Source organism: Carya illinoinensis, chromosome 1, assembly GCF_018687715.1.
Source record: "Carya illinoinensis cultivar Pawnee chromosome 1, C.illinoinensisPawnee_v1, whole genome shotgun sequence".
Taxonomy (NCBI): domain Eukaryota; kingdom Viridiplantae; phylum Streptophyta; class Magnoliopsida; order Fagales; family Juglandaceae; genus Carya; species Carya illinoinensis.
The window spans coordinates 45,697,557-45,718,422 of NC_056752.1; the positions used below are offsets into that span (position 1 = coordinate 45,697,557).

A 20,866-nucleotide genomic window follows, 5' to 3' on the forward strand; every position below is an offset into this window, starting at 1 on the left:
ATAACATCACCGCCATCCCCACGCTATTATTATTTTTGTTTTAGGGCAGGTTTCACAAGTGAGGTGAGGATTTTGAATTGGGATAAAAATTTAAAATATTATTTTTAAATATTATTATTATTTTAAAATTTAAAAAATTATATTAAAATTTAAAAAAATTAAATTATATATTATATTTTATATAAACATTTAAAAAATTTATAATAATAAGATAAAAATTTAAATTGAGATAAGAATTTTGGATTAAAATATGTTTATGAACCTGCCTTATTATATTCCTCTTAACACCTTTTTATTTTATTTTAATTAATCAATATTTTTTTTTTGTCGATTAATATTCTCGCACATAATATTATCCCAACAAAAAAAATATGATAAGTTAGAAATTTGTTCAGAAAGATAATTTGGAATAAATACAAAATTTCTTTTTTGGCCTCGCCCTCTCTCTCTCTCTGCTTCTCCTTCGACCTCTCTCTCTCTCTCTCCCCTCCCCCTTCCTCTTTCTCTAATATCTCTGAGCTTCCCTTGGCCATTGACAAAGCTCTGTTCCTCGATTTGATTCCAGGTTCGTACGCCCATTCGATCTACGTGGGTGTCGTTCTAAATTTGAATTTTCCCGTTATTCGTTTGGATTTCGTTTTGGCTTCTCGTGTTTCGAATTTGATCGTGTTTTGGGTTATTGTTACCAGCGATCACTGGGTTTGGATTTTGGCGGGTTCTGCTGGGCCTGTGTTTCGTGCAATTGGGTCCGTCTAGATGGTTTTGCATTTTAGGGTTTTTGGGTTTAATTTCTTTGATTTTTTTTAACCATTTAAATCTTTATTTACTTTATATTTTTCGACATCTGAATCTAGGGTTTACTGATATTTTGGTTTTCCGGGGGCGCCGGTGTCAAGGGGTTTTGGTTTGGAGAATTTTTAATGTCGAGCTTTCTTTGCTTGACTAGAGAAATGAGGAAAATGGAAAGACAACAAAATCTTCTTTTTTTTTTTTTTAATGTTTTTTGCTGCGTTGGGATTTGGGAAATTACAGGAACAAAAGAATCGGGCCGGAGAGTTGAATTAATATCACTTGAGTGAAGGTTTTGGTTCTTATGTATCATTTGATGAAAACTCCTGGCAGCCAAACAAAAGGCTTTTAAAGTTTGTTAAATTTTAGACTATAGAATCCACGAGCCTATGATATCTTAAACGAACATATACACTTGTTTGGAATTTTTGTTAATTGTTACTTGATAAATAGCGAATACTTTGGTGTACTTTGATGTATATGTCGTGCAAATATGACAGGTTCACTTATTGGCTCGCAAGTGGAGTTGGAGTGTGGTCGAAAAAGTTTTGGAGTGACCAATGGCGGGAACTGCAAGTGAGGAGTCTGGAGTGGGAAGGTCCGTGGAGGGAATTTCAACCGGGCAACGTTGCCAGTCTGGGGAAGCATTGGCAGAATGGCGGTCTTCCGAGCAGGTGGAAAATGGAACCCCATCGACTTCGCCTCCTTACTGGGATTCTGATGATGATGATGATGGAGGTATGACTTTGTCTTACAATCCCCCCTTTCAAAAGAACAAACGATTCTGTAATGTAAAGACATATTTAAGCATTTTTCTTTCCTTTGTCTTGCATTTCTGAAAACCAGATGTAGAGAACATAAATTACCCCGAAGAAAATATGCACTACAAGGGTAGTGTATATTTTGGCGTAATGGTCTTGTTGGAATACAGCGTTAAGTTATTGGTTGTAAGAAAATCTTATTCATCTAGAAAGTAAATCTTTGTTGCTTGGAGTTAGTGGAAGGTTCTATCATTAGGAGACACTTTATTCCTGCAGGAGTGATACTATGAAAGTCAGCAAGATGAGGTCTTTACAGGCACCTGAAATTTACTTGAAATATGAATTTAAGGAAAACGAGCTCTAGCTCATATAGCACCTCGTTCTCTATAAAAATGGAGTTGAAGCTTTAATGAAAAAAAAAAAAAAGGAATGGTGTTAAAGTCAGATTAGTTGTTTCTAATTGAATGCTCAGATTCTGCCTGTTAAAAAGGAAAACTGAATAGGGGTTGGCTCAAGTGGTAGAGACCTTGGATTTGGTGGTCTGCTCCCTTCAAGTGTATGGTTTGAATCCAACTGGGTGTAAACAATTTCTAGGGGCCATTAGATTGTGGGATTTTCCCATTGAATTACCCAAGGTGCATTTTCGGGAAACTCTTTGCTGACGGCCTGTGCACGTACTGGATTAGTTGAGATACTGTTCTCGGATGCCCGGTGCCAAATAAAAAAAAAAGGAAAACTGAATTTTGGATTGGTCTTAGTGGGGAAAAGGAAGCTGAATGCTGTATCTTTCTGGCTAACATCCTTAGCAAGTATTTTGATTATTTATCTAACAAGTTCCTGTTGATTTATCTATAACAAGTTCTTAAAGAGTTTTACCGATCAAAAAATTAAAAAAAAAATGATAAAATTTTTTAAAGAGTTCTAATGATAAAACACTAATCAGTTTTCTAGATTGTTCGATTATTTGTAAGCAGCTCTTCTATTACTGACACTTATAGACTGTTGAAAATGAAGAAGTGGATGGAACTAAAGTTAGCAACCTTTTTCCAGTCTGTAATATATTGGTCAACATGTAGGATATATATATATATTTTTATCAGTAAGAGCTTTATTAAAAATAGGCATAGCCAAGTACATGGGACACATACAAGAGAAACACCTATGCATGATATATTTAGTATGTTTAATGATTTAATTTTTTTTATACTTGCTTTTCCCTCACGATATGGAAATAATTATTTTCTTATATTTTTACTTGTAGTCCGTGCAAGTACTTTGTCTTCCATTTGAAATTATTGTTGTACTTCAACAATGTGGTGGGGTTTTTGACCCTCCGACATATAATGTATTACTTTTCCTTTTAATTTATTTTGGGCTTTTTTCTTATGCGGGATTCCTTTCTTTTTAACTCTTTTCGCTGCATATTGATATATTTTCAAACTTCTAAGATCATTTGCTGCATCCCTCCTATGATTTCTAAAATCTTGTTCTTATAGAGAACGTAAATATCAACCATTGCCTTAAGTATACCGTAGAAGTTTTATGTTAATAATTTGATATTCACATTATCCTTTGGTGAATTGTTGTGTAGAGGGTTCTCATATACTCATACTTCATTTTCTTTTTGTTTGGTTTTGACCATTTGAGCTGAAGGTTAATAGAACTTCCAATTATTCATAAAATCCAATTGATAAAATTCCCAATTCTCTTTATCTAAGAGCTAAGTTTCCTGCATTTCCCAAATAATTGTTTTTAAACCCATCATATTGAAGTTCTTGATTACTTCTGCCTGTTCCTTTTGTTTTTTAATCAAGCAGATGATTAATTGTTCACAAGTCATGTTCACTTCTATATAGGGCCAAAACCTTCTGAGTTATATGGAAAACATACGTGGAAGATAGAGAATTTTTCACAGATTAACAAAAGAGAACTTCGTGGTAATCAATTTGAGGTTGGCGGCTACAAATGGTATGGGTCTGGAAAATGCCGTTTGGCATTCTTTTATTTTTACATATAATTGTTGTGTATAAAATGTTTACTCGTAAAAATATTGTTGTATATAAAATGCATGATCATTACAGGCTATATGCATTGTTATGTCTTAAGTATTTCTACCCATGTCCATGTACTGTATGTGTATTTTTTATGCTTATGGAAAGAAATCATGCCCGTCACTCATCATCTTTGAATTTTAGGTCAATAAAAGGGAATTTTATGCATTATATAATTTATATGCATGTTAAAATTCCAACTTATACTTTTGATGGAGAGAGAATACCATGAAGCCATGAGATCATTTGTCTGTTGCACGCATGTAACTTGTTATTTATCAATAGTGATGAATGCAGTGGTGAATTCCAAGTCCTTCACAGAAGATTTCTGTTTGTTCTGAATTAAGTGACATAAAAAATGTTTTAAATTATCACAAACAATAATTATTCGATTAATATCAGTATCTTTTCATTATTGTAACGTTATATTTTTTTTTGATAGGTAAATGGTCATATTAATACAAATAGGCAAAGCCCAAGTATACAAGATGTAATACAAGAGATAAGACCTATCTAGTTCGCTAAAGAAGAAAGAAGAAACTCGTTTACATTTTGGCCATTAAAATCTAAAGCAATGGCCCAAATAAATAAAGTGGTGAAAAAAAGAGAGCGAAGCTCCTCTATTGTCCGCTTCTTATCCTCAAAGGTCCTTTCATTGCGCTCTCGCCAGATGCACCACATGATGCAGATAGGGAGCATCTTCCACATAGCTTTAATCTGTGGTAGTCCTCCCGGTATCCCCCAACAAGCCAAAACATCAATTACCCTAGCAGGCATCGTCCAGTTTAACCCAATTCTGTTGAACACTTCACACCGCAGAACTCTAGTTGTCTCACAATGTAACAAGAGATGATCAATTGATTCATCGGCTTTCTTACACATACAGCACCAGTCCGCAATAATTATCCGACGCTTTCGCAGGTTATCGGTAGTCAAAATCTTACTCAAGGCTGCCGTCCAGGTGAAAAAAGTGCTTTGAGAGGTGCCTTATTCCTCCATAATTTTTTCCAAGGGAAGTGAGAGTTTGTTGTGGTTGAAAGAATCTTGTAGAAGGAGCTTAACGAGAAAATTCCTTTATTTGCAGGTGTCCATCACAACTTATCTTCCCGCAGGCCATTCAGCTTCAAAGAGTAAAGTAGGCTGAAGAAAGCCTCAAAACTGTTAACTTCCCAATCTTGGGCTGCTCTACTAAAGATAATGTTCCAAAGGATTCGGTCCCCTGAACGAATAAAAAGGTCTGCCACCGAATCGTCTGGCTCACAAGCCATTCGGAACACAGCTGGAAAAGTCTCCTTCAATGCCTCCTCCCCACACTAGATGTTCCTTCAGAAATTTATACAAGTCCTGTCCCCCACCAGGACTCTAGTGTGATTAGCAAATGCACCCCACCCTTGTCTAATATGTTTCCAAATTCCCACCCCATGAGGCTCAGTCCCTTCTCTAGTACACCAAACCCCCCATGATCTGCCATACCTGCAGTCAGCTATTAGTTTCCATAGTGCTTTTGGTTCCATATTGTATCTCCAAAGCCATTTCCCAAGAAGTGCCCGGTTAAACGTTCTTAGATTCTTTATCCCCATCCCACCTGACTGCAGTGGTCTGCACACCTTATCCCATCTGGGTGGAATTTGAATTCCTCCCCCATCCCACTCCATAGGAAGTCTCTGTAAAGTTTTTCAATGCGTGCCGCCACACACGCTGGAATAGGGAATAAAGATAAAAAGTAGGTTGGTAAGTTAGAGAGAGTATTTTTTATAAGAGTCACATTCTCGCCTTTCGACAAATATAGTCTCTTCCACCTTGCTAGTATTCTTTCTACTTTCTCAATGACTGGATCCCAGATAGATAAGGATCGTGAAGTAGCTCCCAACAGTAATCCCAGATAAGTCATAGGGAGGGAAGCAACCTTACAGCCAAGTGTGCTAGCCAACTGCTGGGTATCACTGACTCTCCCGATTGGCACTAATTCTGATTTATCAAAATTCACTCTCAAGCGTGATGCAGCTTCGAAGCATAGAAAAAGGGCCTTCAACACCCTAAGTTGTTCGTTATCTGCCTCGCAGAAAATTAATGTGTCATCTGCAAAAAGCAAGTGAGAAATAGAGATAAGGCCATGATTCACATCACCCACTGAGAAACCAGTCATGAAGCCATTAGTAACCAGCGCCGATAACATCCTACTTAGGGCCTCCATGATGATAACAAAAAGAAGGGACAAAGGATCTCCTTGTCTTAAACCTTGGAAACCGTCGAAGAAACCCTCTGGGCTGCCATTGATCAAAACTGAGAATCTTGCTATTGAAATACACCATCTGATCCACATATACCATTTATCCCCAAAATCACATCTCCGCAACAAATAAAGGAGGAGTCCCAATTAACATAATCATAAGCCTTTTCCATATCTAGCTTGCAAATAATCCCAGCCATACCAGATTTTATTTTACTATCTAGGCATTCATTAGCAATTAGCACAGAGTCTAGAATTTGTCGGCCCCTTACAAAGGCCTTTTGGGGCTTTGAAATTATCTTGCTTAGGATTTCCCCTTGTCTATTAGCTAGTACCTTAGACAAGATTTTGTAAATCCTATTAATGAGACTAATGGGTCTAAAGTCCTTCACATCCGAAGTCCCAATTTTCTTCGGAATAAGAGTAATGAAAGTAGAATTCAGACTTTTTTTAAATTTCTCAGTGGAGAAAAATTCCTTGAAAATATTCATGATGTCCTTTTTCACAATCTCCCAACAAGTTTGATAGAAACCCATAGAAAATCCATCCGGTCCTGGTGCTTTATCTTTCCCCATTTTCCTAACTACTTCATATACCTCATCTTCTTCAAAAGCTCTTTCTAACACAGCTCTTTCTTCCGTTGCGAAAATCCCTCGCAGTGTACAGACTTCTCCCTAAAATCCATAACTGTCTCAACTCCACCTTCCAAACACAGCTCCAAATGGTCATCCGAACCTATGGGGACAGATACTTGAGGGACACCTTCCACGTGATTATCGGAAGCTACGTGGATACCTTCCAAACACAGTTCAACCACGGCATGCGTCGAGTCAGGGCCCAGATGAGCATGCAATGGGTCAGAACGCAAATACGAGTTGTTCTGTGTGTGAGAGATCGAGGGAATCTCAAAAGCTGCAATGGGAGCCTCCATCGATCTGGTCTGTGTGTGAATCTCCGGAAGAAATGGAAAAAAACGCAAGATTTCACCTTGTTCAGCAACGCGCGACGGCAAGATCTGCTCCACCAAGTTCGCTGGCGTCATTTGCTTCGCTTGAGGGGAAAACTCCGATCGACCTGAATTCTCCGAACCTATTTTCGACGTCTCTGGGTTGAGCACCGGGTCTTTACCCGTTAAGTTGGAACCCGGAGCCCTGACAAAACCCCCCTCTCCGTTAGACAGCCCACGGGATGGAGGTGGGCTCAAATGTTGGGCCCTAACGGGGCCCGAAGGTAATGGGACCGAAAAGCTCTGACAGGGCTGTAACGGGCCTTCTATTTGGATCAGCCCTTTAGAAGGTCCATTAGCCTTCAGAACCGACAGGCCTTTTGAGTGGCCCAAGCCCATTTCGTAACCACTGCCCTCCTCTACACACCGTTTCAAGAGATGTATATTAGACCGCAGTACACTCACCTGCTTTTCCATCTCAGCAATAGCATGCAACAGGTTGTCCATTAATGGCCCTGACATTCCCCTGCCAACCGTAACACCCATCTAATCTTTGCCCACATCCGAAAGATCTTCTGCAATTTCTGTGATATTTGGCGCTCGAGACAACGCCTCTTTGTACGAAATATTGTGGTGTTCTTGCGACGGAGGTAAGGCCTTCCCTGAGCTGCTTCCTCCGTTTTTTCCACCCAGAATGTGGTGCTCTACCGATAGTTTCTGCAGCATTTCCCCAAAATTCCTCCAGCCTACTCCCTTGTTTTCTTCAGGAATTATGATCAGCTCGCGGTGTTTTACCTGACCAAATTCTGAAATGGAGAAAAATCTCCCATAGGAGTTCCTCTGTCTCTGCACCACCCGGACCTCAGGTCCTCTTCTACGAGTTTTGATGAAATTAGCAGGTCCTCCATCAACTATGCCTTCTTTTATCATGGCAGCCAACCACCCCATAGAAGCTTGGTTTATTGAGATGTGGTTCATTGCACGACAGCTACTCTCAGTGCACCTCCACCACCACTCATTCATCTTCTTAAACTCAAAGCATTTCTGATCTATAATGACATTCCTAATCGAATCCATGTTTTAAGGCCATGCTAAAACAAACAAACAACTAAACAAAAAGGATGTAAACCAAAGGATCACCTCCGGCGAGAAGCGCTAGAGATGAGGGAGCGGGAGAGAAAGGGTGTACGGAGAGAAAATGTCTTCCAAAGGGTCTTCCATTAGAAAATGTCTTCCAGACATTATATGCTTCATGTCACCATTAGATAATGTCTTCCAATTTTTAAATTGGATTTTTCCTTACCCTTCCTAATCGTTATAAAAAAACTAGGCTTTTCCTTCCCCCTTCCTAATCCTAATTAAAAAACTAGGTGCCAAATGGAGCTTGTGTCTAAATGACATGGATGGGACAAGTTTTAGCTGTCACCCAACTGTTAATTATATTATTTTTTTTATCGGTAGCAGTACTGTTATTTATATTAGATTAATTAACATTTTAGTTTTGACCTAAGTGTTTTTCTGTTTGTTGCAGGTACATTTTAATTTACCCCCAAGGCTGTGATGTCTGCAATCATCTTTCTTTGTTTCTTTGTGTTGCTAATCATGACAAACTTCTTCCAGGTTTGATATATCTAAGGAATTTGGAATTTTTCTTTGGTGATCATGGTTCTTGGTTCTGTATGCTTGTAATTATATTGCTTGAATTTGTTTGTGAAACAGGCTGGAGCCATTTTGCACAGTTCACTATTGCTGTGGTGAACAAAGATTCAAAGAAATCTAAATATTCTGGTTGGTTGTTTGATTAATTTCTGGTTTAGTTTTATGGAGTTTTTAATATTATTGTGTCAGTGCAACTGAGTAAATGTAAATTTTGTAGATACTTTGCATCGATTTTGGAAGAAAGAACATGACTGGGGGTGGAAAAAATTCATGGAGCTGTCAAAAGTTTCAGATGGGTTTATTGATGCTGACACTCTTATAATAAAGGCTCAAGTTCAAGTCATAAGGTGTGCTACAACTAATTGACTCACGAAGCTTTCGCGTAGTAGTTTAAGCCCAAAATGTTTCATTTGTGACTGCCTTTCATGGATATTTATAATTTCATAGGAATTTCAATCTGGCAGATATTTATTTTTTCTTGGAACGGTATTCTGTTTGTTCAACTTTGGCATGTCAATATATCTTGTCCTGTTTAGACTTTACTTTCTTCTACTGTGTTGTTTGGCAAGAGTAAGTTCCTTTGGTACAGATGGGTTGATAGAAGATCGATTATGTATCTTGTTAGGCAATTTGCTAAATATTAGGCAATTGGGTCATTTTACCGTAAATCATTTGAATGCTTTAACTACACCTATGGAAGTTCTATTTAATGTATTTTATTTGATTTTTTGTTGTCAATCATCCATGTCCTACCTATTTTAAGGTGTTCCCTGTTGCTGGTTGTGTTTTTGTGGATTACACTTGAGGAGAGGGGGCTTAAAGACTAAGGTTGCGTTTGGGTAGTGAGGTGGTTTCAGATATTTTTTGATTGGCACTGGGTGTCCAGAAATAGCGTCCCGACTAATCCAAGAGGTGCACAGGTCCTTGGTGAGGAGTTTCCCGCAAGTGCATGTTGGGTAATTCAAAAAGAAAAATTCCCTAGTCCGATGGCCCCTAGAGATTGTTTGCACCCAAGGGGATTTGAACCTTAGACCTGGGGGGGAGCATACCCCTAAGCTCAAGGCCTTTGCCACTTGAGCCAACCCCTATGGGTTGGTCTCAGATATTCTATGAATAGTAGTGAAAAAGTCATGATAAAATATTGAATTGTAGTACAAAATAGTAAAAATAGGCAAAAAAATAATAAATAGTAGTGTAGTCTTCTCAGAACACTCCACTACCCAAATTAGCCCTAAGTGAACTAAATATTCTAATCAGAGTCACAAGGCAGCTGGATAGGGCCAGAACTTTTTCTTTAATCTGTAGTTGATTTTGCATGCACATTTATTCTAAGTTGAATTAGAAGGTTACACATAACTTTGAGCTAATTTTGATTGTACACGATTTTTGACCTGTGCCAATTCCCCTTCAGAAACTACTTTTCGGTTATTGAATTTGAGTTGTAACTGAGCAGGTATGTTGTTTTACGTCCTTTGTTTAATCTTCTGCAGTTATTTATCTTCACGAGCATTTCTTTTTGGCTTCTGGTTTGTAGGGAGAAAGCAGATAGGCCCTTTCGTTGTCTTGATTGTCAGTATAGGAGAGAACTTGTTAGGGTCTATTTAACAAATGTGGAGCAGATTTGCCGGCGATTTGTAGAAGAGAGAAGAAGCAAGCTTGGGAAGTTGATAGATGATAAAGCTAGGTGGTCAAGGTATTTCATGTTCACCTCTGTAATGATTGATGAAATATAAGTGATTACTCTGTCAGTGATAATTACTTAAAATCTATGTTGGAAGACATGGTCTTTTCAAGAAGGTTTTGGTAATGAAATGATTTCCCCGTTCCCATGGTCATGGATATGACACAGTTTTGCAGCTGCTGTGTTTATGCAATGTGCTGATTTTCTTTTTTTTTTTTTTTTGTTTGGGGGGGGGGGGGGGGGGTTTGATGTTGCTTTATCTCGTTATGGCTATAAACTTTCTACTTTAGTTATATTTCTGTTGAGGTAGATTTCTTTGTTTTTTCTGATGATTAAGATGATTTTCTATTGATGCAGCTTCCGTGCTTTCTGGTTGGGAATTGACCAAAATGCTAGGCGTCGTATGTCCAAGGAGAAGACAGATGTGATTCTAAAAGTAGTTGTGAAGCATTTCTTCATAGAAAAGGAAGTCACTTCTACTTTGGTAATGGATTCCTTGCATAGTGGCTTAAAGGCTCTTGAAGGCCAGATGCAGTTTAAGAAAGGGAGGATGAAATTGTTGGAGGCTGAAGAAATGTCAGCCCCCATTGTTCGCATGGAAAAAGATATGTTTGTATTGGTTGATGATGTCTTATCATTGCTTGAGAGGGCTGCCATGGATCTATTGCCTCCAAAAGATGACAAGGGTCCTCAGAATCGTACAAAGGTGTGCTGCTGAATATATGATTATTGCCAACCTTTTTACTGTGATTGCGTTGTATTATTGCAAAAAAATTATATGGAGAACTGAAGTAAACAGTTCTAGAGCTCTAAAAGAGTACGAGTAGGGTTAAAATTTTCAAGAATCCAAAAATTCCAAATATGAATTTTTTGAAATTACTGTTGCAACAGATCCTGTGGCGCTAAGGCTATAATCTTTTGATGACTGAGCAATTCTTTACCTTTATATGCAGGATGGAAACTCTGGAGAGGACTTCAACAAAGATTCTATTGAGCGTGATGAGAGGCGTCTTACGGAATTGGGTCGCAGAACTGTGGAGATATTTGTCCTTGCCCATATTTTCAGGTATTTATATGGATAATTATAATTTCGATTCTAAAAATGGCAAATTCTTCCCATGTGCTCCCCGCCACCCTCTATCAAGTATTGATATTTTTGTATCTGTTGATTGTCCTTTGTTTTCATGGACGGCCTTCAATAATTTTTTTGATAAGTGGACAACTGTCAATGTGGAGTCAATTTAAGTTTTATATAGTGCTGTTTCAATATGGATGCCCTAATTTGCAGTTTTCCTGCATCTTATTATTGCAAGTCGATAGTCCTAATATATCTATAGGAAGTTATTTATTTGTTATATAACAGTGTGCTGTACTGCTATAACTCAATGTGTATTAGCCTTTGTGTCTCCAAAGATTACTGCTTTGATGTTGCGGTTGTGTGCAATTTTGTCTTTCTAACAAGCTCTTTTTGTGATACCTTTTTGAATATAATCTAAAGTCTTCAATTTATAGTCAATCTAAAGGTCACTTTCTATTTAATTAATTTTCCTCTGTTTAGGGTATAGCTTTTGCTTAGCGTAATTTGCAATAGAAACAATTTTTTTTGTCACATCTTATCTATAGTTTTGTTGGGATTTCTAGCTTTTCTGTGCTGCCTTTGTTAACATGTTTTTATTTATATATATTTTTTTGGATATGTAAAATAAAATTTTATTGAATCAAGTAAATAGGTTAGAACTAGAAATGGCTACAAGAAATTCATGAAAGCTAGCCCCATTGAAAACAAAACAGAAGTCCACAAAAATAAGGTATTGAAAAAGAATTCTTCTGAGTTCATCCAAAGAGTGTTATTGACAAAGAATACTTTGAGCTTGTGGGCTAATATCTTTGTAAGGAATGATGAGAATGTTATGAATCTGTTTCTTTTTTAGTTTTCCTTTTTTCTCGTTGTCTAGAGTGTAGTAGGTATTTCCTTTCCATACCTCATGTGTACTTGGGCTATGCCTATTCATGATAATAAAATTCTTATTACTTATAAAAAAAAAGTGTTATTGATTGTCAAAAAAAAAGTGTTATTGATCGTCAAAGCTCTGACCATTCCTCTCCAGGCAAATGCACCACAGAAGACATAGGGGAATAGTTTTACACACACCAGCAATTTGGGGATTACCCCAAAGGCCTCTCCAAGTAGCAAAAAAATCCACCACCCTTGCCCATTACCCATGCAAGGCCGATCCTGCTGAACGATGACATAAGTCCCTGGCCACCTTGCAATGAAGTAATAGATTGTCCACAGTTTAACCACTTTTTTACACACATGGCACCAATCCATGACACTAAGCTCACACTTCCTTAGATTATCCATGTTCAAGATTTTCTGAAGGGAAGCAATCCAACCAAAGAAAGCTACCTTGAGAGGCACCTTACATCTCTAGATGCACGTCCAAGGAAAAAAGGTTGTGGTTCTAACACATTAAAGGCTTGTATAGGGTCCAGACACTGAATTTCCCTGCTTTTGTCAATATTTCCTTTTGTCTTTCTAGAAAAATTTTCAATTACAATTAAATATCATAGTTGTTAAATAAAAATCGGAGCAGAAATTTTGTTCTCTTTTACTACCAAGGCGCCATTAATAGTTCTGGATGTGTCTATGTTGAACTTGTTTGTAAAAGCCAAGCGATGAAAGATTTTTTTTAATGATATTCTCCTTTCAGGAATTCTTATGACCTTGTTGGATGAAAGAAACTTAGGTTTAAAGATGTTCTTTTCTCTTATAGCCCTTTGTAGCATCGTTCTTCTTGTCAAGTGTACGACATGCATGCTCAACACTGGGATTTCAGCTACTGTGAATTGACTACTTGGACTGATAAACAAGGCTTAGGTGGAGTAATGGCTGCAAATTGTTTTGTCAAATTTTTTTTTGGTTTTCGGGTGTAGCAGAGGATTGAATAAGAATGTAAAACTGCAAGGTAGTCTAGGAAGTCTGAAATTAGCAACAGAAGTATGGCTTGCCAATATTTGCAATTTTCTATATTGTGTAGGGGAAATTGACTTGAAGTCAACCATCAACAGTCGAGGAAGTTGTTCATCTTCCTGGGGATGGGAGATGCCAAATGGGACAATTGATTTTAAAGTTAGAATTATTTTGAGATTTTATTTCAGTATTTTAAGTGAAGTTATTGGTTAAATGAGTAGTAGTAATATTTTCTTTTTAAATAAATAATTTCATTTTTTAAAATAAATCAATCTCATTAAATTGCGAACGGTCACAATCCAATTGCACAGGAAGTATACTAGAGAAACCCCAATTAGGTATCCATACATTCTGTAAAGTTAGCAAAACAAAAACTATAAATAGCTTCCATCCACCCATAAACAGTCTTGCACAGCAGATCTTCTAATACTAATGTCATTCTCTCATGGTCTTCAGAATTGCAGGGATTGTGTCCTTTCCAAATGCACCACATCACACAATAGGGTGTCATCCTCCAAGTGTCAAACGCTCAATGATTAACACATTTTCCATATTCACTTCTCTTTTATCCTTTTTATTTTTCTGTTTTAGTGTTTTTTGTGGTAATAGAGAATGTTGCAATTGTTCCATATAATGAAGCTTCATGATGATTGGTCACAATGGATAAATTTTATTGACTAAATCGTTTGATCATAGGATTCTCTGATTCAATCTACATATGAGATAGTAAACATGTATAGTTGCCTATATATACCTAAGATGCCCTAATTGTTCCTCTTTACATGCAGCAATAAAATCGAGGTAGCATACCAGGAAGCTGTGGCTTTGAAGAGGCAAGAGGAGCTCATCCGCGAAGAAGAGGCAGCAGCATGGCTTGCTGAAAGTGAGCAGAAGGCAAAACGCGGAGCAACTGAAAAGGAAAAGAAATCAAAGAAAAACAAGGTTTAATATTCTCTCACCTGTAATTCTCTAGCTCCTAACTAGGTCTATTCTCTTGTATACTACCTGTGTACTTGGACAATGCCTATTTTTTGTATTAATAAAAAATTTATCTTATAAAAAAATAAATCTCAACGATAATCTCAAGAGAGTTTAATCATATACTAAATTTGAGTTCAGTAATCTTCAATGGTTCCTTTATTTTCTGCTTGATTACGTGTGCAAAGTTTAGATATGTTGATGGTGTTGCAGTTAATGTTGTCAGTTCCAATGACAACTGTTTCCATAGGGTTGGAATAATTTAGTAATCCCCATCATTTCTTTGATGTTATATCTTCACACTAAAAGTGCATCTCTTGTTATTATGAATTTCTGTGAGGGAGTGTGCTTTGCTTGTTATTTAAATGTTTCAACCTTGTTACCTGATTTCTAACATGACTACTTATGGCTAGGACCTTTTTTTTTTTTTTTTTGAGGCTGAGCCAAGGAGCAAAGCATTATGAACTATTTGGATTATGCTGTACCTTGCTGTTCTCTTTCCTCCTTACATGTTTATTTTATGGTTTGCCAACAATGAATGTGTTAATTATGCAAACTACTTAGAAACAAATGTTAGGTTTTGAAAGACTTTCTATGGTGTTCAGATTTGTGATTTGTTCACCGCATCCCCCCCCCCCCCTTTCTTTTATCTTTCCCTTCTTTATTTGTTATGGATTCACCTCAGATGTTGTCCTACATCCTCTTGACAAAAAAAGGTGTTATTCCAAATTCGATTGCTTTTTTTTTTTTTTGATAAGTAAGAGAAAAATATTATTAATCAGAAAAAAGGTACAACCCGTGTATACAGGAAGTATGCATAACACCTAGGGACGTTCTATGTGCGATGAATTAAAGACAGGAACTCATGGACATTGTCCCCGTTTAGTACAATAGCTGAAAACCAAAGCAATAAAGTGTGTAGGAAAAAGTTCTTCAACTCTGCCACAGAGCGTTCCTTGTCTTCAAAGCAGTGCACATTTCTTTCCAACCAAATACACCACATGATACACAGTGGGATCATCTTCCACACCGCTGCCACTTGATGACATCCTTGCATCTTCCTCCAACACCCCAACAACTCTTTACCACTTTTGAGGGCATAACCCACGCAACATCAATCCTTTGGAAAATCTCATCCCACAATTCCCTTGTAACCTCACAGTGTGGTAGGAGATGATCAACAGATTCTCCGTTCTTTTTACACAAATAACACCAATCCAACACTACATATCCCCTCTTTCTCAGGTTATCCGTGCTCAAGATCTTTACAAGGGCTGTAACATTCGATTGCTTTGAATGCTGATGTTGTCAAATAACGTTTATGTTAACAAAGTAGTTTGCTTTCAAGTTTAATCATTGACTCATACTTATTTGTTTTTATACTACAGGCCAAACAAAAACGAAATAACCGGAAAGGGAAAGGGAGGGAGGAAAGGCCTGGCATGGCAGCACAAGACAAGCACCAACTGGAAAACCCCCATGATGAAAAACATGACAGCATTATGGAGGAGGTGCAACCTGCGGTTGAGAAGCCTGATACACTGGAAGATGTTTCCGATGTCTCTGATTCAGTAGATGGTGTTTCAGAAATGCCTCAGCCTGATTCAGAAGACCGTGATGCTAGTCCTATCAATTGGGATACTGACACATCAGAAGTTCATCCTCCAATGGAAGCCACTAGTAGTGGAATAAATTCCGTGTCATCTGTACAAAATGGTGTTGTTGAAAGGAAGAGCCATTCAATAATGGATGATAGTTCTTCAACGTGTTCTACAGACTCTGTACCATCTGTGACCAATGGGCCCTATAAGGGGAACACTTTCCCTAACTATATAAACCAAAAATCACCTGGAAGGTAATATATGGCTACATTTCTCTGCACACCTACTTAAATCAGAATATAAGTTTTTTTTTTTTTCCCCTGATTCTGCACTTAAATTATGTAGGGGAAGGAACCAACGAGGTAGTGATGGGAGTAGTTGGGCAAATGAGATGGATAATCAGCCTTCTGGGCTTTCAGAGGATGCAGGGGATCTAAACGAGTTATCTGGTAGTTGTAAAGTTGGTGAATCTGAGCAGGAGCCTGTTCTCTCCTTGCAGGATCCGTTAAAATCTGAGCAGCATATGGTTAAGAAGGTGGAGTAACTAGTTATGGCATGATTAGCTTTGCAATTGTTTGGGCCATATTCCTATACTTAGTTTTTTCTAATATAATATTCTTGTAATTTTGACATATACTTCTTACAGCTAAAATAGTTTGAAGATGCTAGTTACTCATTGTCTCCTATTTTATCTGGGAGTACAGCAGAGGATGTTTTATGGTGAAAAAAGTAACTTTTTTCCTGGAAGTTTGGATCTTACCAGTGCTTAGTGCATGTTATTCCCATATACCATTTGAATGCCTGCATACTATGTGTTCTTAGGTCATTGTTCACTGTTTTATGCCTTTTAAGTATCTTCTTTTGCATACAGCTACTTTACATTATTTCAACTTATTCCCCTCAAAAGGATGGTGAGTTGAACATGACTGGAGGTTGCTTTTCTATGTTATAGGAAGTAGTTTCGCTGCCGAAGAAACTAAGCATCAAAGAGCAGGCTGATGTGGAAAGACCCTGTAAAGATAGTACAGCAGCAGTACCGTCCTCTTCCAGAAGCCCACCCAGGAATCCAGCCTCAACCATTCGATCAAAGAATAGTAGTGCCATTGTTGATCCTATTCCACCTGGGAAAGCTTCTTCAAATGTTACACAACAGAGTGAGAAAACCATGCCATTGATGACATCATCCCAAAGTACTGGTGTGTCCAGACCTGAGATCCAGAAGGTTGCAAGCCCCAAATCGAGTGACAAAGGCATGGCACAGCATGTCCCTATGATGTCGAGGCCCTCTAGTGCTCCTATAATTCCTGGTCCCAGGCCAACTGCTCCTGTTGTTTCTATGGTTCAAACATCCCCTCCACTTGGCCGTTCAGTGAGTGCAATTGGCCGGTTAGGTCCCGAGCCCTCACCAGCAACACATGGTTATGTTCCCCAGTCCTATAGAAATGCCATTATGGGTAATGCCGTTGCTTCAAGTACAGGTGGTTTTACTCATCCCAACTCCCAAAGTTCAGGGGTGAACCAATCCTCAGCATTCTCGCAATCAGCTACCTTGATACCTGCACCAATGTTTTTACCCCCGAGCCCTGAGACGGTTGACTCAACCACGGTCAAATCAGGTTTTCCATATGGCATGGTAAGGCAGGATGTCTTGCAGAATGGACCCCACTGGATGGAGACTTCTCAAAAGGAAACCAGCAGAAACATGCAGTATGACCATTCTTCCCTAGTTAATGATGTTCAAAACATGGGCCTGTACAAGTCTGCAAACAGCGGATTGCAGGGAAAACTATCCACTCAGTTCCCAGCCAGTGCATCTGGCCGGCAGACCCAAGGTGCATTGGCAGATGAATTCCCGCATCTGGATATCATTAATGACCTGCTTGATGATGAGCATGGTGTTGGGATGGCAAGAGCAGACACAGTTTTTCATTCTCTCAGCAATGGGCCACAGCTATTGAATAGGCAGTTAACATTTCCTTGTGACGAGAGCATATCCGGTGATGGGGGGTCCTCATCTAGCTCGTGCAGGTTTGAGCGATCGCGAAGTTACCATGATGATGGTTTTCAACAGCACTATCACTCTCCTGGCAGTCATTATGACTCAATGAGGGATTTCATTTTGCAAGGCGGGGCATTACCATATGTAAATGGGCCGGTAGATGGGTTAGTTCTGAACCAGTGGCCGGTTGCTGGTGCTGATTTATCTCTACTTGGCATGAGGAACCCGGAGGGAGATGGTTACCCTTATTATAATACAGATTATTCAAATCTGGCATGTGGCGTCAACGGCTATACAATCTTCCGGCCTTCAAATGGGCATTGAAACAAAACCAAGGTCATGTCCCTTGTAATAATTTATTTGAGGAAATTGTTGGTTCTTAGATTTGGAGTGAGGTTATAATCCTTTTGATAAGAAAACATTTTGTAAAGATTGTCTCGGCCTTCTTTGCTTCCAGCTCTGAAGTAGTTAAAAAATGAGGCGTTTGATACGTTCTGGTGATTTGCTTACTGTTTGAATCAAGAGGTCGTGAAATCTGAACCAAGCTGTCGTCGCGGTTTGATATTCGAGTGATACAGATTCAACAGTTTGAACTATAGTCTGCGGCATACCTCCTAAATGTCTTAGGAGCCGAATTAATTACTCGGACACAGATCTTCCCTCGAGGTGAGACGATAATTGGTCCTTCACCACCACCTGAAAGATTAAGTGCTCGTTAAAGATTAAAATTGTAAATTGAAGGGTGAAAAGTGGTTATGTGCTTAGAAATGTGTTATGGGCTTGCCTTAAATGTGTTTTCTAAGCATAATCGATATCTTCTCGTTCTACCGAAGTCCGCTGTGGTTGTTTCCAACGCATTGGAGAAACTAATGATCCTCCAATATGGTGGCATCCGCCAACCGACATCAACATTTTCCAGTACCAACATTTTAATGGTATGAATAGTACGAAAATGCGTATTAATTGAAAATCTCAATTCTCCCTACACTCTTTTGAATAAATAAATCTTTTCCTTGTCCACGGAATGTTTGATTACGTGTGCCTGACTCTTTAAAGAGGTGTTAATGAACATCATTATTATCTGTTCGAATGGTGGGGATCTCTCAATTGGTGACTTCATCTTCTCTCAACTCGTCCACTTTATGGAAACTTAACCAACACTAAAAAAAAAAAAAAAAAAAAAAAAACGCCTCTTATTTGTTAATCAGACTTCAAACATCCAACGCCCCCAAGCAACTCGCTAGCCGCTAAATTCCCACATGTATGGAAGATTTTCTACAAACGAAAGCTTGCATGAACGAGTTAAAAAAATCATGAAGGTTGAAATGAAACAACCAAAACTTTGTTATATACGTCAAGGAATACGTCAATACCTTAATTCAACAATCTCCTTAACCAGTCAATGTACAATATTCTAACATGGATGAGGAGGAAAGCAAATCCTTGGGATTCAATTCAAAAACCCCATCCCTTTCCTGCTCGTTGATTGACCCATTCAAAATTTGTGGTTGATAGGAAATTACCCCTAGCTAGCGGTCAATAGCCCAATTCCTTGCAACAAATAAATTAATATTAATAATTTCATTCCCCTAAGTTTCTCATTATAAATACTATCGCACCCCCGTGAATTAAGCATTCATACTAGTTTGTACGTCTTTCTTTTTGTCACTAAAGAACATGAGGCTTCTCAATATTGCTTTGGCGGTGCTGCTGCTGCTGTCTCTTCTTCATGTTCAACCATACAAAGCTAGCAGAGTATTGTACGATGAAGGAGAGTTGACGCATAAGGAGCTAAGGTTGCAGTCTCTTCCAAGGGGCCCTGTCCCTCCCTCTGGGCACTCGGGGTGCACCTACATCCCCGGCACCGGCGGATCAGGCTGTCCAGTCAATGAAATGCACTATGCCGGTAATGCTTTGCATCGGCCCAGTGCTTACCCACGTCTCATGGTCCCGTTCGGCGTGGCTACCAACCACCAATGAAGCACTCTGCAATATTGAAGATCCTTAACTGAAATTCTTTATTACTCAGAATCTCGAAGCTCAAGTACATCTGATTGCTCGATTGAATTCGTGAGGGTCGCACTCGTGGTCGTTAAAGAGTACAGATTCATTGATTTTTTTTCCCAGTTTGTTCTTGTCATTAAAGAATTGTACTTTCAATTTTTACGTATATATGAATTAATTCGAAGTTTATTTGCTCTTTTTATTTTCTTTTGGTTAGAGAGAAAGTACTTTAATTAAATAAGTCAGTTAGAATAAGTCAGTACTACTGCACCTTTGTATGCTGCTCTTTTTAACTGTATATATGATTGATTAACCATATTTGAAATAATCTTTTGAATGATTTTGATATGAAAAGTTGCCTCTAATTTCAATATGCATGTCCCATCATGTATAAATATTAAGTACATGCATGGGGTTGGTTTTTTCCTCCTAATCCTATTTTTATTTTAAACGTTCAATTCTTGTTTTATTCGAAGTCACTAATTCTTGCGATCTTTAAAATTGCTTACAAATTAAAATTTATTATTTTTAAGAAAATGACGATATTTTAATTTACTGATAGTCTTATTTATGATAAATGAATACCTTATACAAAAAGAATATGAGATTACAACTAACGTTCAGAATTTCAAAACCAAACTCCTAAACAAAAGTAAAAGTGGCAATTTAATTATAATTAAGTTTCCTTCAACGTAACCTTCTTTAATTTGTTGTTCATGCTAAGAATATGGAACAAACTAAATTATGAAATATTATCATCAATCTGAATACGTGGCATTGCATTAGCATATATGTTATCCCAGGTAAGCTCCGGCCAGCCTCCACTTAGGCCAGATCATTAATAATGCATTTGTGGGCTATGCCTAATTATAAGCCAATATCACATTATTAAGTCCCTAGCTAAGTGGATGCGTGACTCATAAGGTTGCGATCTCCTGTTGTTTAATAATAATACTTACGTATCATAATTGAGGACTTTAGGGTTTTAAGGAAAAGAGTGAAAATTATGCATCATGCATACAGTACACCTTCCTGCAATATTTGTTGGGCTGCTGTTTATTGACAAGACTAGTCTATTGGACAGCTGTTGTTTATATATATATAGATTTGGAGTTTTAACATGTTACTTGTAGTACAAGAAAATTATTTATTTATAATTTATTATTTTTAATAGAATGCTTATTTTTAGTTAA

The 20,866-nt window shown here is 38.0% G+C and overlaps 1 protein-coding gene across 3 annotated transcripts; it reads left to right on the forward strand.

Annotated features, from left to right (window-relative positions):
- Window positions 1–412: 412 nt before the first annotated feature.
- Window positions 413–18,159, forward strand: LOC122277423 (TNF receptor-associated factor homolog 1a-like). Of its 3 annotated transcripts, XM_043087405.1 has the most exons (13): window positions 413–565; window positions 1,290–1,527; window positions 3,407–3,518; window positions 8,309–8,397; window positions 8,497–8,565; window positions 8,654–8,783; window positions 9,971–10,129; window positions 10,475–10,823; window positions 11,071–11,183; window positions 13,880–14,033; window positions 15,458–15,924; window positions 16,016–16,205; window positions 16,623–18,159. In XM_043087405.1, exons 2-13 carry the CDS (start codon window positions 1,350–1,352, stop codon window positions 17,991–17,993), a joined length of 3,381 nt encoding a protein of 1,126 aa, XP_042943339.1. In that variant the 5' UTR covers window positions 413–565; window positions 1,290–1,349; the 3' UTR covers window positions 17,994–18,159. The 3 variants fall into 3 exon arrangements, with proteins under 3 accessions (XP_042943339.1, XP_042943330.1, XP_042943348.1); XM_043087396.1 differs by having other exon boundaries at window positions 8,309–8,565; XM_043087414.1 differs by lacking the exons at window positions 413–565; window positions 1,290–1,527; window positions 3,407–3,518 and adding an exon at window positions 4,701–4,836.
- Window positions 18,160–20,866: the final 2,707 nt, after the last annotated feature.